This window comes from Dasypus novemcinctus, chromosome 21, assembly GCF_030445035.2.
Source record: "Dasypus novemcinctus isolate mDasNov1 chromosome 21, mDasNov1.1.hap2, whole genome shotgun sequence".
Lineage (NCBI taxonomy): Eukaryota > Metazoa > Chordata > Mammalia > Cingulata > Dasypodidae > Dasypus > Dasypus novemcinctus.
In genome coordinates this window covers 33864620-33881120 of record NC_080693.1, presented here as the reverse complement: position 1 = coordinate 33881120, position 16501 = coordinate 33864620, and the positions used below count along the sequence as shown (strand labels likewise).

The 16501-nt window shown below is 40.2% G+C and overlaps 1 protein-coding gene across 3 annotated transcripts in view; it reads left to right on the top strand.

Annotated features, from left to right (window-relative positions):
• Positions 1–16501, top strand: part of NSRP1 (nuclear speckle splicing regulatory protein 1) — a 66322-nt gene that overhangs the window by 41800 nt on the left and 8021 nt on the right. For all 3 annotated transcript variants that reach the window (XM_004485332.4, XM_071210452.1, XM_058283109.2), the window contains one exon: positions 15819–15875. In XM_004485332.4, the coding sequence (XP_004485389.1) occupies positions 15819–15875 (57 nt within the window). The remainder of the gene's footprint in view (positions 1–15818; positions 15876–16501) is intronic.

The window sequence follows — 16501 nt, the reverse complement described above, 5'->3', positions numbered from 1 at the left end:
TTATTGTAGCAGCATAGCACAGGAGGAGCTTTCAAAAGGAGTTCTTTCTAATATATTCATCCTTTGGGGGCAGTGTATTTTCATTTATGAGTAGTTGCTAATAAAACCACTATGAATGAACACACAGTTTTCACGGCTAGTGAAAATTTCAAATGTATGTCTCCTCTATTTTCCTGACCAAATAGGAAAAGCTTAGAGAATTTTATTAACATAAAAAAGAAAATGTACATCTTTTTACATTTTCAGCTAAATAGATTTTTGTCAGTGTATGCAAATTGAATTATACTGCATAACTTCAAATACCCACCTTACATTTTATTTAAGCATGCTGATAAATACTGTAAAGTAGAACATAGTTTACACACTGATGAAGACTTTGGTTTAACTGTAGTGCTCCAAGAAAAACACCTACTCTTTTCTCATAACAGTTTTTAAATTTATTTAAAAAAATTTTTTAAACACCCCCCTTTCCTCCTTCTCTATCCACTGATAACGTCTTATCTACCTTCTTTCTCTATGAATTTGCTATTTCTAGTCATCTCTTTTAAGTGAAAGCATGTACGATTTGTCTTTATGTGCCTTGCTTGTTTCATTAAGCATAATGTCCTCAAGGTTCTTCCATGTTGAAGCATGTCTTATAACTTCATTCTTTCTTATGACCAAAAAGTATTCCACTGTATGTATGTACCATATTTTAGGTTATTGTGAAGAATGCTACTGTTAACATTGGTGTACACATACCGGCTATAAATAGTGGTGTACATGTATCTGTTTTTGACACCCTGTTTGCACATTCTTTGGATATTTACCTAGAATGGAATTGCCAGGCCTTATGGTAATTCTCTTTAATTTTTTTTTTTATCCTTTTTAAAAAAAATTTTTTTTAATTTCTCTTCCCTCCCCCCTTCCCCGTTGTCTGTTCTCTGTGTCCATTTGCTGCATGTTCTTCTGCATCCACTTACATTATCCGGGAGCACTGGGAAACTGTCTCTTTTTTGTTGCGTCATCTTGCTATGTCAGCTCTCCGTGTGTATGGCGCCACTCCTGGGCCGGCTGCGCTTTTTTTCACGAGGTGTCTCTCCTTACCGGGCGCACTCCTTGGGTGTGGGGCACCCCTACGTGGGGGCACCACTGCGTGGCATGGCACTCCTTGTGTACGGCAGCACTCGCATGGGCCAGCTCACCACACGGGTCAGGAGGCCCTGGGGATTGTACCCTAGACCCTCCATATGGTAGACAGATCCTCTATTAGTTGAGCCATGTCCGCTTCCCAATGTTTAACTTTTTGAGGAACCACCATATTATTTTCCACAGTGGCTGCACCATTTTATCTTCCCACCAACAATGTACTAGAGTTCAAATTTCTCCACATCCTATCCAACACTTGTTATTTTCCCTTTTTTAAATTTTTTTTAATAACAACCATCCTTGTGTGTAGAAAGTGGTATTTCACTGTAATTCTAATTTGCCTTTCTCCTAATGGCTAATGATGAGCATCTTTTCATATTCTTATTGACCAATTGTATATTTCTTTGGGCAAATGTCTGTTCAAGTCCTGTGCCCATTTTTCAATTTGGATTGCTTGTGTTTTTGTAGATGTATTGTAAAAGTTCTCTATATAACTGGATAATAAGCACTTATCCAGTATATGGTTTGTCACTGTTTTCTGCCATTCTGTAGCTTGTCTTTTTTACTTTCTTGATAATTTCCTTCAGTAAACAAAACTTCTTTATTTTGATGAGGTAAAAATTATGCATTGTTTTGTAGTTCATGCTTTTGATGCCATCTCTAAGAATCCATTGGATGATTCTGGGCTGTGAAGTTTTGCCCTAATGTTATCTTTTTTTTTTTTTTTTTTAAGATTGACTTTATTTCTCTCCCCCTCACCCCCCCCATTGTCTGCTTTCTGTGTCCATTCACTGTGTGTTCTTCTGTGTCTGCTTGCATTCTTGTCAGGAGGCACCGGGAATCCGTGTCTCTTTTTTCGCATCATCTTGCTGCATCAGCTCTCTTGTGTGTATGGCGCCACTCCTGGGTGGGCTGTGCTTTTTTTGCACAGGGCAGCTCTCCTTACGGGGCACACTCCTTGCGCATGGGGCACCCCTAAGCAGGGGGCACCCCTGTGTGGCATGGCATTCCAGCACTACATATGGACCAGCTCACCACACAGGCCAGGAGGCACTGGGTATTGAACCCTGGACCTTCCATATGGTAGGCGGATGCTCTATCACTTGAGCCATATCTACTTCCTGTTTATGTTATCTTTTTAAGAGTTAGGTTTTAGCTCTTATATTTAGGTCTTTAGTCCATTTTGAATTGATTTTTGTTTATTATATGAGATAAGGGTCCACCTTCATTCTTTTGCGTATGGGTAGCCAGTTTTCCCAGTACCTTTTGTTGAAGAGACTATTCTTTCCTTAGCACTCTAGTCCAAAATCAACTGATATAGATGCATGGGTCTCTTTCTTGACTTTCAATTCTCTTCCCTTGATCTCTTGGTCTTTATGCCAGTACTATACTGGGTTTGTTTTTTTTTTTTGGCTTTTTAAGGTTTTTTTAATGTCTCTTCCTTTCCCAGCCTTCCCCTCCTCCCCCAGTTGTCTACTCTCTGTGTCCATTTCCTGTGTGTCTTCTGTGTCCGCTTATATTCTTGTCAGTGGCACCGGGAATCTGTCTCTTACTCTTGTGTCATCTTGCTGCATCAGCTCTCTGTGTGTTTGGCACCATTCCTGGGCAGGCTGCACTTTTTTCATGTTGAGCAGCTCTTTTTATGGGGTACATTCCTTGCGCGTGGGGCTCCCCTTCGTGGGGGACACCCCTGCCTGGCATGGCACTCCTTGCGCGCATTAGCACTGCATGTGGGCCAGCTCATCACACGGGTCAGGAGTCCCTGGGTTTGAACCCTGAACCTCCTGTGTGGTAGGCAGACGGTCTATCTTTTGAACCACATCCACTTCCCAGTACTATACTGTTTTGATTACTATAACTTTTTAGTACAATTCGAAAGAGGAAAGTGTTAGTCCTCTGACTTTCTTCTTTTTCAAAATTGTTTTGGCCACTTGTGGCCCCTTGTAGTTTCCTAAGAATTTGAGGATTGGTTTTTCCATGTCTGCAAAATAGGATGCTGGAATTTTGATAGGGATTGCATTGAATCTGTCGATCACTTTGAGTTAGTGACATCTTTACAATATTAACTCCTTAAATTCATAAACATGGGATATGTTTTATTTAGGTTTTATTCAATTTCTTTCAGCAGTGTTTTGTAATTTTCAGTGTACTAGTCTTTTATATCCCTGGTTAAATTTATTTCTAGATATTTTATTCTTTTAGATGCTATAGTCAATGAAATTTTTTTAAAAAATTTCCTCTTCAAATTGCTTGTTAGGATGTAGTGGGAAGCAGACTTGGTCCAATGGATAGGGCGGCCGTCTACTACATGGGAGGTCTGTGGTTCAAACCCTGGGCCTCCTTGACCTCTGTGGAGCTGGCCCATCCGCAGTGCTGGTGGGCGCAAGGAGTGCTCTACCATGAAAGGGTGTCCCCCATGTAGGGGAGCCCCATGCACAAGGAGTGTGCCCTGTAAGGAGAGCTGCCCAGTGCAAAAGAAAGTGCAGCCTGCCCAAGAATGATGCCGCACACACAAAGAGTTGACACTACAAGATGACGCAACAAAAAGAAACAGTTTCCTGGTGCCGCTGATAAGGATAGAAGTGGTCACAGAAGAACACAGCGAATGGATACAGAGAGCAAACAACGTGGGGGGGGGAATAAATTTAAAAAAAAAAAATGAGGATGTAGTAACAGAATTGATTTTTTAAAAATAAAGTCCAACCACCTTAGCATGGTTTTTTGTGTGTGTGTTTTTTTTGTATTTTTATTTATTCCCCCACACACACACACACACACAACCTGCACATGCTCTCTGCTCTGTGTGTCCATGTGCTGTGCATTCTTCGTGTCTGCTTGCCCTCTCTTCTCGTCTTCTCTTTAGGAGGCACCGGGAACCAATCCTGGGACCTCTGACGTGGGAGAGAGGCACTCGATCACTTAAGCCACTTCAGCTGCCTGATCTGCTGTATTTCTCACCATCTCTCCTCTGCATCTCCCTTTGTTGCGTCATCTTGCTGTGCCAGCTCTCTGCAGTGCGGGCCGTCAGCTCTGTGGTGCAAGCCAGCTTGCCTTTACCAAGAGGCCCTGGGAATCAAACCTGGGGCCTCCCATATATGTAGTAGATAGGACCCCAGTTGCTTGAGCCACATCTGCTTCCCACAATTGATTTTTGTGTTTTGAGCTTGTACCCTGCCACTTTGCCAAGCTTTGGATTCCTTTGGATTTTCTATATATATAAGATCATGTTGTTTGCACATGAAGATAATTTTACTTTTTCCTTTCCAATTTGGATACCTTTTCTTTTTCTTGTCCTTGCCTGGCTAGAACTTCTACTAAAATACTGAATAGCAGTGATGACATTGGGCCTAAGTCTTTCATCATTGAGTATGAGGGTAGGTGTGAGTTTTTCATGAATGGCCTTTATCATGTTATCTGTAACTTTTAATGTGTTTAAATATAAAACTTTTATTCACGCATTCAGCCACATATTCTCAAACATGAGCATGGTAATTCTAACAGTATTGATAACCTTTATTGAGCACTAGGTACTTACTAAGCACTTTATACATATTATTTTACTTCTTAAACCAAAATTGTTCATGCAGTGTGGCAGCACTCCACGGTATATTCACCAAATGCAGTGAATGTGCCTCACTGATGAAAGGGGATGTTGATGTGGGAGGAGCAGGGGTGGGGTGGAGTATGGGGTATATGGGAACCTCTTAAGTTTTTTAACATAACGTTTTATGTGATCTAGTTATCTTAAAAAAAAAAAAAAAGAATAAAAAACCAACATTGTAAGGTAGGTATTACTATATAAATGAAGAATCTGGAACCGAGAAAAAGCTAAGTAACAAATCTAGAATAGCATAGCAGTAGAACAGTTTTAAACTCAGATTCCTGTGCTTATACTTGTGACTATTACTCTGTAATTCCTCCTTATACTGTATAGTATAGGCTTTAAAGTAAGAGGCAATGTTAGTTATTACCTTTCTTAGTTTTGTATTATTCATAGGGTACATAAATGAAATTTATTTTTTCTCTTGCTGAGTTCAATAGGGTTAAGCCTTCCCTGACTTAGAGTAGTAGGACCTGCTTTTGTCTTTTTTTAATCTTTTCTCACTTATCTTTACTTTTCATGGAAACCAGATAAATTAAAAATTCAATTTTAAAATATGTATTAGTATTTTAAGAATATATCTGAAAAAAATTTTTTTAAAGATTTATTTATTTATTTATTTCTCTCCCCTTTCCCCCCCTACCCCGGTTGTCTGTTTTCTGTGTCTATTTGCTGCATCTTCTTCTTTGTCCACTTCTGTTGTCAGCAGCACAGGAATCTGTGTTTCTTTTTGTTGCGTCATCTTGTTGTGTCAGCTCTCCGTGTGTGCCACACCATTCCTGGGCAGGCTGCACTTTCTTTCATGCTGGGCGGCTCTCCTTACAGGGCGCACTCTTGTGCATGGGGCTCCCCTACTCGGGGGACACCCCTGCATGGCAGGGCACTCCTTGCACGCATCAGCACTGCGCATGGGCCAGCTCCACATGGGTCAAGGAGGCCCGGGGTTTGAACCGCAGACCTCCCATGTGGTAGACAGATGCCCTAACCACTGGTCCAAGTCCGCTGCCCTGAAAACTTGAAAAGACTTGGCCTTTAAATATAAAATCCTCTTGATCCTGTTTTTAATTTTACAAACAGGTAGCAGATTGAAGGAGGAGATAGGAAATAATAAAACCAAGTATAAGTAAAATTTTAGTATTTAGAAATTTACATCTAGATTAGACTTTCTTACATGTTTGTTATGTAGAAGATTTTTTTCAATGTAATTCAATCTATTGCATCATGTATTTTGTTTGTTTTGTTTTGTTGTTGGTTTTTTTTTGAAGGTACCGGGGATTGAACCTGGTACCTTGTACATGGGAAGCACTTGTTCAGCCACTGAACTACACCCTCTCCACTTTATTGCATTTTTTATGAGGGTTACAATTATAGAAACAAGTGAAAGTTTTACTGCTATTTTCATTCATTTTAAACTTTTGTATGTATGTGTTTAAACAGGTTGTTGACATTTTAGTCATTGCTTTAATCATTGTCAGGGAGTGGATTTGGCTCAGTGGTTGAGTGCCTGCCTCCCATGCACGTGGTCCCAGGTTCAATTCCCAGTACCTGTGAATGAATGAATGAATGAATGAATGAATGAATGAATGAATTTATCTAGGAAACCAGTAACCAAATAGGCTTTAAAAGGAAGTGATCCTTTCCGACTTTTTTAGCTTAGGTTTAGAATGACCCTTTATACACTGATACTGTTGGAATTACAGGGATATAAGTCTGAATAGGATATGTAATATGATCATACTCACTCCATTATGTTACTTCCATGTAAGCAGCATCTTCTTTTCCCCTAAGGTCCTTCTAAATGTGAGAACAGGGCCTCTTGATATGTCTCAAAGTATATTTATTTTACATGGGAGAGGCCCTTCTCAGCCTGCTTAACTACATTGTACACACATCTAAAAAGTAAGGACTTTGGGGAGTGGATTTAGCTCAGTGGTTGAACGCCTACTTCCCATGTACGAGATCCTGGGTTCAATCCTTCGTGCCTCCTAAAAATGAACACAACAAAACTAACTCTAATTGGGGAGCAGATATAGCTCATTGGTTGAGTGCCTGCTTCCCATGTACAAGGTCCTGTGTTCAATCCCTGGTACCTCCTAAAACATTAAGGCCTTATATTTTTTCCCAAGTTCAGTAGTTTAGATTAAAGTAAACAACTTGTAAGTGACAGCAGGTGAACTGTCACCTCTCAAGGTACAAATAGGCAACAGATTGAGGGAGGAAATAGGAAAAAATTAATAAAACCAAGTAGAAGTAAAAAGTATTTGGTCATTTACTCATCTCTGTAAATCCTGAGGCCTTCACTAACTGAGTGATTAGAAAGACAGACATAAAAATACATGGGAAAGAATTTCATGAGGCTTGCTTATTAGAATATTTAGTATTTTAAAGTTTAAAATTGATATTGTAATGAGTTCAAGTAACAAATTTGGATGAAATGAGTAATATTTATATAAAACAGTACAGTGCCTAGCTCAGTGGTGTTGGTTGCTATTATTGTTTTTGTTTCCAGCATCTGTTCTTCCGTTTGAAGTCAATTTATCATCACTTAAAGTATCCTTACTTCTTTGGGTATACACTTTTAAAATTTATTAAATATATGTTCTTTTGTTTAGCTTTTGTATTTTGAACACATTTGTCTCTATGGTCATAGGGAGCTAGAATTGGTTTATTTTGTTCTATTCGTTGCCATAAAAAACAAAGGAAGCACCAATTGATGGTGATGCTGTATAACTGAAAATACCAAATGTCAATAGGCTAGAGAAAAATAGTTCCAGGGCTGAAGGTTGTATTTTTAATTAAATTCATCAATATGAACATTAAGAACATCATGCTAAGTGAAATAAGCCAGACACGAAAGAACACATATTGTGTGAATCGCTTATGTAAAATATCTAGAATATACACTTTCATAGAGACAGAAAGTAGATAAGACATTACCAAGGACTGCGGAGTTACTGCTTAAGGGGTAAAGAGTTTCTGTTTTGCTTGATGAAAAAGTTTTAGTAATAGAAGGTGATGGTAGCACATTGTCAAAGTAACTAATGCCACTGAATTGTACATTTAAAATGGAAAATTTGTTACCTTTAGTACCACTATTAAAAAAAACAAAATTATATCAAACACACAAATAATAAATTCATGAATAGCCTTATTTTGCTTTTTGAGTCATAATTCACATACTATAAATTTCACCTTCTGAAAGTACACAATTCAGTAAGGTTTTGTCTATTCACAAAGACTTACGCTTTTTTTTTTCGATTTTTAAGAAATGGAAGTCTATCATATAAACATGCATAAACAATATGTGTTATAGGAATAGTTGTGAACTTAACAAACATACATAGTATCATACAGGGCTTTCATACCTCACCTTACCACAATACCTTGGATTGTTGTGAAACATTTTTAACAATGATTAAAAGAGCATCCTCAAAATATTACTGCTTACCAAAGTATCTTACATTTGGTGTATTTTTCCCCCAGACTAGCCTGTTATTATTATGATATCATTTATACATCAACATACATAAACAGTAAGTGTATAGTAAAAGTTGTGAACTTACAAAGCAAACATGTAACATCATACAGGGTCCCATACATCAACCCACCACCACCACCTTGCTTTGTTGTGAGAATTTGTTACAAATTATGAAATAATATTGTCAAAGTCTTAACTTCTACAGTTCTTATCTTACATTTGGTGTATTTTTCCCCCAACCCACCCTATTTTTTTTTTAAGTATATTTTTGTGACAGAAGTTGCAAACTTAAAAAACAATCACACACATGTGCAAAATTCCCATACAACACTCTTCTATCAACACACCCTGGTGGAACTTTTGTTACAGATTATGGGATAATACCATCAGATTATTACCAGGTCCATAGCATACATTTGGCACAATTTTTCCGCACTCCATTATCAACATAGTATGTCTTTGGCATAGATGCATGAATGTTACATTATTACTCTTAACCACAGTCCATAGGTCATTCCAGTTGTATTTTTCCCGTGCTTCTCCACATTCCCACCACCCTGCAATAGTGATGTACATCCCCTCTAGCTCACAAAGGGCACTCTTGCATCTGTACTGTTGACCACAATTCTCATCCACCCTGGGTTTACTATGTTATTCAGTCCCTAGATTATCCTCTAGCTTTCTATCAATTGGCATTTACATCCCTAAACTATCCTTTTCAGCCACATTCCCATTTATAAACCAGCTGTTCCTCACTATAATGTTACCATCAACTCTGTACATTTCTACACTTTCACAGTAAAGCTAATTAAAACTTATACATACATTAAATATCAGTAGTCCATCTCAGTCCTCCTGTTACCTCCTTTAAGAATCTACCACCTACCACCAGGTCTTAAAGATATTTTCCTACATTTTTTTCTGGAGGCTTTATGGTTCTTTTATATTTAGGTTTTTGATCCATTTTCAATTAATTTTTCTATAAGGTGTGAGATATAGGGGTCCTTTTTCCTTCTTTTGATATGGATATCCATTTCTTTCAGCAGCATTTTTTTTTTAAAGATTTATTTATTTAATTCCTCCCCCCCCCCCGTTTGTCTGTTCTTGGTGTCTGTTTGCTGCGTCTTGTTTCTTTGTCCGCTTCTGTGTCGTCAGCGGCACAGGAAGTGTGGGCGGCGCCATTCCTGGGCAGGCTGCTCTTTTCTTTTTCGCGCTGGGCGGCTCTCCTCACGGGCGCACTCCTTGCGTGGGGCTCCCCCACGCGGGGGACACCCTTGCGTGGCACGGCACTCCTTGCGCGCATCAGCACTGCGCATGGCCAGCTCCACACGGGTCAAGGAGGCCGGGGTTTGAACCGCCGACCTCCCATATGGTAGACGGACGCCCTAACCACTGGGCCAAAGTCCATTTCCCATCTTTCAGCAGCATTTGTTGATGGACTGTTCTGCCCAAGATGGGTGGGCTTGACAAGTCTGTCAAAAATCACTTGACCATAGTTGTGAGGGTCTGTTTCTGAACCATTAGTTTGGTTCCATTGGTCTATGTGTCTGTCTTTATGCCAGTACCGTGATGTTTTTTATCACTGTAGCTAGGTAATGATTTAAAGTCTGGAAGTGAGAGTCTTTCAACTTCACTTTTCATTTTTAAGATGTTTCTGGCTATTCAGGACCCTTTACCCTTCCAAATAAATTTGGTAATCGTGTTTTCCATTTATTTTTAAAATGCTAATAGAATTTTTATTGGAATTGCCTTGAATCTTTATATCAATTTGAGTAGAATTGACATCTTAATGATATTTGGTCTTCCAATCTGTGAGGATGGAACATTCTTCCAATTATGTAGGTCTTTTTAAATTTCTTTGATCAGGGAGTTGTAGTTTTCTGAATACAAGGGCTTTACATCATTGGTTAAGTTTATTCCAAAATATTTGGGTTTTATCTGCCGTATTTTATTTTCACCAATCTTTTGACACTTTCAGTTACTTTTACTGATATAATCTTCATTTCTAGACTCTCTTCCAAGTCTCTTCTGTCTTTTTGTTTTGCGGACTGTACCACACCCTTTAGTATTTTCTGCAAAGCTTGTCTCTTGCTTACAAACTCTCTGTTTCTGTTTATCTGTGACTATTCTAAATTTGCCCTCATTTTTGAAAGACAATCTTGCTAGGTAAGAGATTCTTGGCTGGAAGTTTTTCTCTTGCAGTATCTTAAATATATCATACCACTCTCTTCTTGCCTCTCTGGTTTCATTAGCACTTAATCTTATGGGGTATCCCTTGTATGTTACGCATTGTTTTTCTTTTTCTGCTCTCAGAATTCTCTTTTGTCTTTGGCATTTGACATGCTGATTAGTATGTGTCTCAGAGTAGGTCTGTTTGGATTTACTTGCATGGGAATACTTTGTGCTTCTTGGAAATGGATATCCTATGTCTTTCAGTAGAGTTGGAAAGTTTTCTCCCATATTTCTTACAACTATTCCCTCTGCCCCTTTTTCCTTCTCTTCTTCTGGGACACCCATGACACGTATGTTTGCACATCTTGCTGTCGTTTAGTTCCCTAAGAACTTGTTCAATTTTTTCCATACTTTTCTTCATCTGTTCTTTTATATGTTCACTTTCAGAGACCATTCAAGCTTACCTTTTTTCTTTCTTCTGTTTCCTCAAATCTGCTATTATATGATTCCAATATATATATTTTTTAAAGATTTATTTATTTATTTATTTCTCTCCACCCTCTTGTTGTTTGCATGTGCTGTATCTGTCTGTTGTATGCTGAGTGTCTTCTCTTTTTAGGAAGCCCCGGGAACTGAACCCTGGACTTCCCATGTGGGAGGGAGGCACCTAATCACCTGAGCCACCTACACTCCCTGCTTTGTGGTGTCTCTCATTGTGTTTTCTTGTTGTGTCTCTTTTTTGCATCATCTCACTGTGTCATCTTGTTGCATCAGCTTGCCATGACAGCCCATCTTCTTTAGGAGGCACCAGGAACCAAACCCATACCTCCCATGTGTTAGGCAGGAGGTCAGTCACCTGAGCCTCATATGTTTCCCTCCAATGTTTTTTGTTGTTGTTGTTTTTATATCTCCCCATCCCCACATTGTTGTTGTTTGCATTTGCTGTGTCTGTTCATTTTGTGCTTGTCTTCCTTTTAGGAGGCACTAGGAACCGAACCTGGGACCTCCCATCTGGGAGGGAGGTGCCTAATCGCGTGAGCTACCTCCACTCCCTGCTTTGTTGTTTCTCTTTATGTTTTTCCTCCTTGTGTCTCTTGTGTCATCTTGTTGCATCGCTTGCCACATCAGTTTGCTGTCTTTCTTGTCTTCTCTAGGAGGCACTGGGAACCAAACCCAGGATCTCCCATTTGGTACATAGGAACCCAGTCACTTGAGCCACATTGGCTTCCCTTCAGTGTATTTTCAATTTCATTTATTGCACCTTACATTCCCATAGGATCTGCTATTTTTCTGTGTATGCTTTCAAATTCTTCTTTGTACTCATCCAATATCTTCTTCATATTCTTAATCTCTTTAGCCATCTCATTGAATTTATTAAGGAGATTCGTTTGAACATTTACGATTAGTTGTCTCAACTCCTTTATGTCATCTGGAAGCTTACCTTGTTCCTTTAGCTGAGCCATATCTTCCTGTTGATTGGTGTGGATTATAATTTTTTATTGGTGTTTTGGTATCTGGCTTACTAAATGGATTTATTCTGGATGCAGTTTCTCTTTACTTTAGGGCTTTTTGCCCTTTCTTTCTTGCTGGTTGTGTAGTAGAAGCCAAGGATGTTGTTTGTGCTGCCAGCTGTGGAGACTCAAGCTGTCCTCATTGCCCCAGGGACCGATGAAGCTTCTCCCAACTTTCTTCTTTGCCAGGGGTAGGGAGAGAGCCACAACCGTTCGTGGTAATCTAAGTTGTGCAGGCCTAGACTGTAATTACCTAGAGAGACTGATGAAGCTTCACCCCCCCTTTATCCCCCTACTTGGGGCAAGATTGGAGCTGCACATCTGGGCAGCAGTCTATGCCATGCGGGTCCAAAATGACTGCATTTGCCCCATAGAATTCCTACTATTTAGTCTATGCCAACCAAATGTACCTGTAGTTACCTGGAGAGGCTGGTGCAGAGCTCACCAGTTTTCTCCCTGCTAGAGGTAGGGCTTGAGCCTAGGCTAAGGCTGCAGGCAATCTGGGTGAAAGAATCTGGTCCCTACCATCACTGATTTTCAGTCAGCCCTGCTTCCCCTCATGCTGGGGGCGGAGTTAAAATAGTATCTGCCGGCCTCTTTCCTACTTGGACATGTTCAAACTTTAGCTGTTCTTTGAGTTATGTTAGGTTGGTACAAAAGGAATTGCTGTTTCAGACTGTGAATTTTAAATCATTTTAACTAGGCTCATTTTAAGATTTATTTATTTATTCTCCACCCACCCACCCCCTGTTTTGCGCTTGCCATCTGCTCTCTGTGTTCTTCTCTGTCTGCTTGTCTTCTCCTTAAGTGGCACCAGGAACCAATCCTAGGACCTTCCGGAGTGGGAGAGAGGCACTCAATCTCTTGTGCCCCCTTAGCTACCTGGTCAGTTGGACCTCTTACTGTCTCTCCTCTGTGTCTCTTTGTTCCGTCATTTTGCTGCGCCACCTCCACATGGGCCAGCACTCCATACAGTAGGTCAGCTTGCTGCGTGGGGTAGCTTGCCTTCACCAGGAGGCCATGGGAATCAAACCCTGGACCTCCCATGTGGTTGGTGGGAGTTCAATTGTTTGAGCCAAATCCACTTCCCCAGACATATCTTCGTTAATCAAGATAGGAATCATTACAATCAATACGTTTTTGCCAGTGAGAAATGTTTGCTTATTCCTGTAGTATAAAAATCCATGTTTGGGGAATTCAGCGAAATTTTGGAAAGCATTTTCCTTATCCTGCTAGGTGTGGAACGTTTTCCCTGCAAAGTTGTCAAGATGCTTGAAGAAATGGTAGTCTCTTGATGAGAGGTCAGATGATTATGGCGGATGAGGCAAAACTTCTTAGCCCAATTCATTCAACTTTTGAAGTGTTTCTTGTGCAATGTGCAGTCTGGTGGTGTTGTGGAGAAGAATTGGGCACTTTATGTTGACCAATGCTGGCTATAGGTGTGGCAGTTTTTGGTGCATCTTGTTGATTTGCTGACCATACTTCTCAGATGTAATGATTTCATTGGGATTCAGAAAGTTGTAGTGAATCAGACTGGCAGCAGACCACCAAACAGTGACCATGACCTTGTTTTGGTGCAAGTTTTGCTTTGGGAAGTGCTTCGGAGCTTCTTCTTGGTCCAACCACTGAGCTGGTTGTTACCAGTTATCATATAAAATCCATTTTTGTCACACATCACTGTCCAATCGAGAAATGGCTTATTGTTGCATAGAATAAGAGAAGACAATACTTTAAAACAACGATTTTTAAAATTTTCAGTCAGCTCATGAGGTACCCACTTACCGAGCTTTTTCACCCTTCCAATTTGCTTCAAATGCCAAATGACCATAGTAGAATGGTCGATGTTGAGTTCTTCAGCAATTTCTTGTGTAGTTTTAGAGGATCACTTTCAATGATTGCTTTCAGTTGGTGGTTGTCTGATACCTGTGGCCAGCCACTTTGCTCCTCATATTCAGGGTTCTCGTCACCTTTGCAAAACTTCTTGAACTACCACCGCACTGTCAGTTCGCTAGCAGTTCCTTGCCAAATGCGTTGGTGATGTTGCGAGTTGTCTCCACTGCTTTACTGTCCATTTTGAACTCAAATAAGAAAATCATTCGAGTTTTCTTTTTGTCTAACTTCATTTCCATAGTCTAAAATAAATATAAAATAGCAAGGAATGTCATTAGCAAAAAAAAATTAAGCGAGAAATGCACATTAAAATGATGTACAACATAACCATTTTTATTTAAGAATGTATTCCAATATCAAATGGCAAATTTCAACAGTGCAAAACTGCAATTATGTTTGCACCAACCTAATACTTTAGCCAGCCAAATTGACTAATCAGTAGCTGACATCAGTGGCTGTCTCTCCCCCACCCCCCTTGTTTTTTGGAAATGGAGCTTCCAACTCTAGCCACAGAATAGCTCCTGAGGCCGCTTGCGCCACCAGAGTAGGATGATCAACGACCTCCAGAGCATGGCCTGTATTTTCCCCGAGAGGCTGGCACAGGTCCCGCCAGCTTCCTCCTTGCTGGAGGTAGGGTTGGGGCTTATGCTAGAATTGCAGTCTGATCTGGATGGAAGGAAGCCTGTCCCTACCAGTACTGTGATTTTCTGTCTGCCCCGCTTCCCCTAGTGCCAGGGTTGGAGTTAAAATGGCGGCTACCAGCCTCTTTCTGACTTGGACAGGTTCATACTTTAGCAGTTCTTAGGATTATAGTTTAGCCTGCTGAATTTACTAATCAGTAGTTGAAATTGGTACCCACCTGTTTCTTCCTCCCCTGCTTTTGGGAAGTAGACCTTGCAATTCCAGCCACAGAATAGCTCCCGAGGCAGTTTGTGCCACCAGTGGAGGATGGGCACTGGCCTCCGGTGCATGGAGTGGTTTGCTTATGAATCTTCTCTGCAGATGGGCAGTCTCCTCTTTCCATTCTCTTAAGGATGTTGCAGGATGCTCTTCCGGTCTCCTAGAGCCCCCAAACGTGCTTTAGACCACTCAGGGTGATTAGTAACTGCCCTATAGCCTAAGCTGACTAGGAGCTCCTTACTCTGCCGCCTTCTTGCTGGTTGTCAATCAAGCTTATATTTTTAAGGAAAATTTTTAAAATATTCTAATTGCATACTTTTTCTTAGCTGTAAGTCTTTTTTCCTGTCCATGTGGTAACTACTTCCAAAATATCCTCCTCTTGTCTTCTCATAAATGTCTGTTCTTTTTTATTCATTCTTACATTGCTTTTGGGAAGACTTATCTTGATTCCTCATATATTTAGTTGCCTTCTGCCTTGGGCTCCCACAGCTATTTGTTTATCCCTTTATTATATTGCTTATCACATTTGTTTTATCTCTCAAGGACAGGGACTGTTCTTATCCTGTCCTGTCCCCCCGCACTCCCTGCAGTGGGAGCTAGAACAATGCCTGCTATGGTAGGCTTTCAGTAAATATTTGTTGAATGATTGTAGCCATGGATAGTTTTGACTGCCCCTAACCCTTAGACATATACCAGTAGCTTGATATACTATATTCAATAACGAATATTAAATTAATGTGCTTCTTGTTGCTGGGAAGCATACCATTTTAGTGTTTAAAGGGTCCTGAAATAATCATCTAGTCCATTCCTCCTCCACCCAACACAGGTGTGTTTACACACATGCATTCACATGTGTACACAAAACAAATTGAAATTCAGAAAGGTTGAATGACTTAGTGATGAAGTTGGGACTTCTTATGCTGTTCTGTTTTCTTTTTCACCTTTCAGCCTGTTCTGATGATTTATAATGAAATTCATTTGTTTGCTCAAGTTTAGGGGAAAGACCTTAAAAGTGTTAATTTAATTCATAATATTCTTTTACACTTTTAACTTTTAATTAAGAGCTAGTTGCCAACCGAAATACTAGAAAAGAACTTGTAAATTGGTTTAAGCATGATAGAATTTTTCTGTTTTATAGACCTCTGTGAGTGAAAGCCTTCAGAGAGAAGCTGCTAAGAAGCAAGCAATGAAACAGGTAAGGTGTAAGAGTGAGTTTTTAAATGCATCAGGTAATTCGTGAAGTATTTCGGCTCACATTAAATTTTTAAGTATCAATTTGGTATCTAGGTGCTGAGACTAAAACAGAACAGATGTGTATAAAAGAATTTATCTTACCCTTATTTTCTAAAAATGTATAAGAACATTTCTTTTTTTTTTTAAAGATTTATTTATTTATTTACCCTTTCCACCCATCCACCCCACCCTCTGGTTGTCTGTTCTGTGTCTATTTGCTGCATCTTCTTTGTCCGCTTCTGTTGTTGTCAGCGGCACGGGAATCTGTGTTTCTTTTTGTTGCATCATCTTGTTGTGTCAGCTCTCTGTGTGTGCGGCACCATTCCTGGGCAGGCTGCACTTTCTTTCGCGCTGGGCGGCTCTCCTTAAAGGGCGCACTCCTTGTGCGTGGGGCTCCCCTACGCGGGGGACACCCCTGCGTGGCAGGGCACTCCTTGCGCGCATCAGCACTGCGCATGGGCCAGCTCCACACGGGTCAAGGAGGCCCAGGGTTTGAACCGCGGACCTCCGGTGTGGTAGACGGACGCCCTAACCACTGGGCCAATTCCGCCGCCAAGACGGTTTCTTTATTTACATAGATTGCAGGTT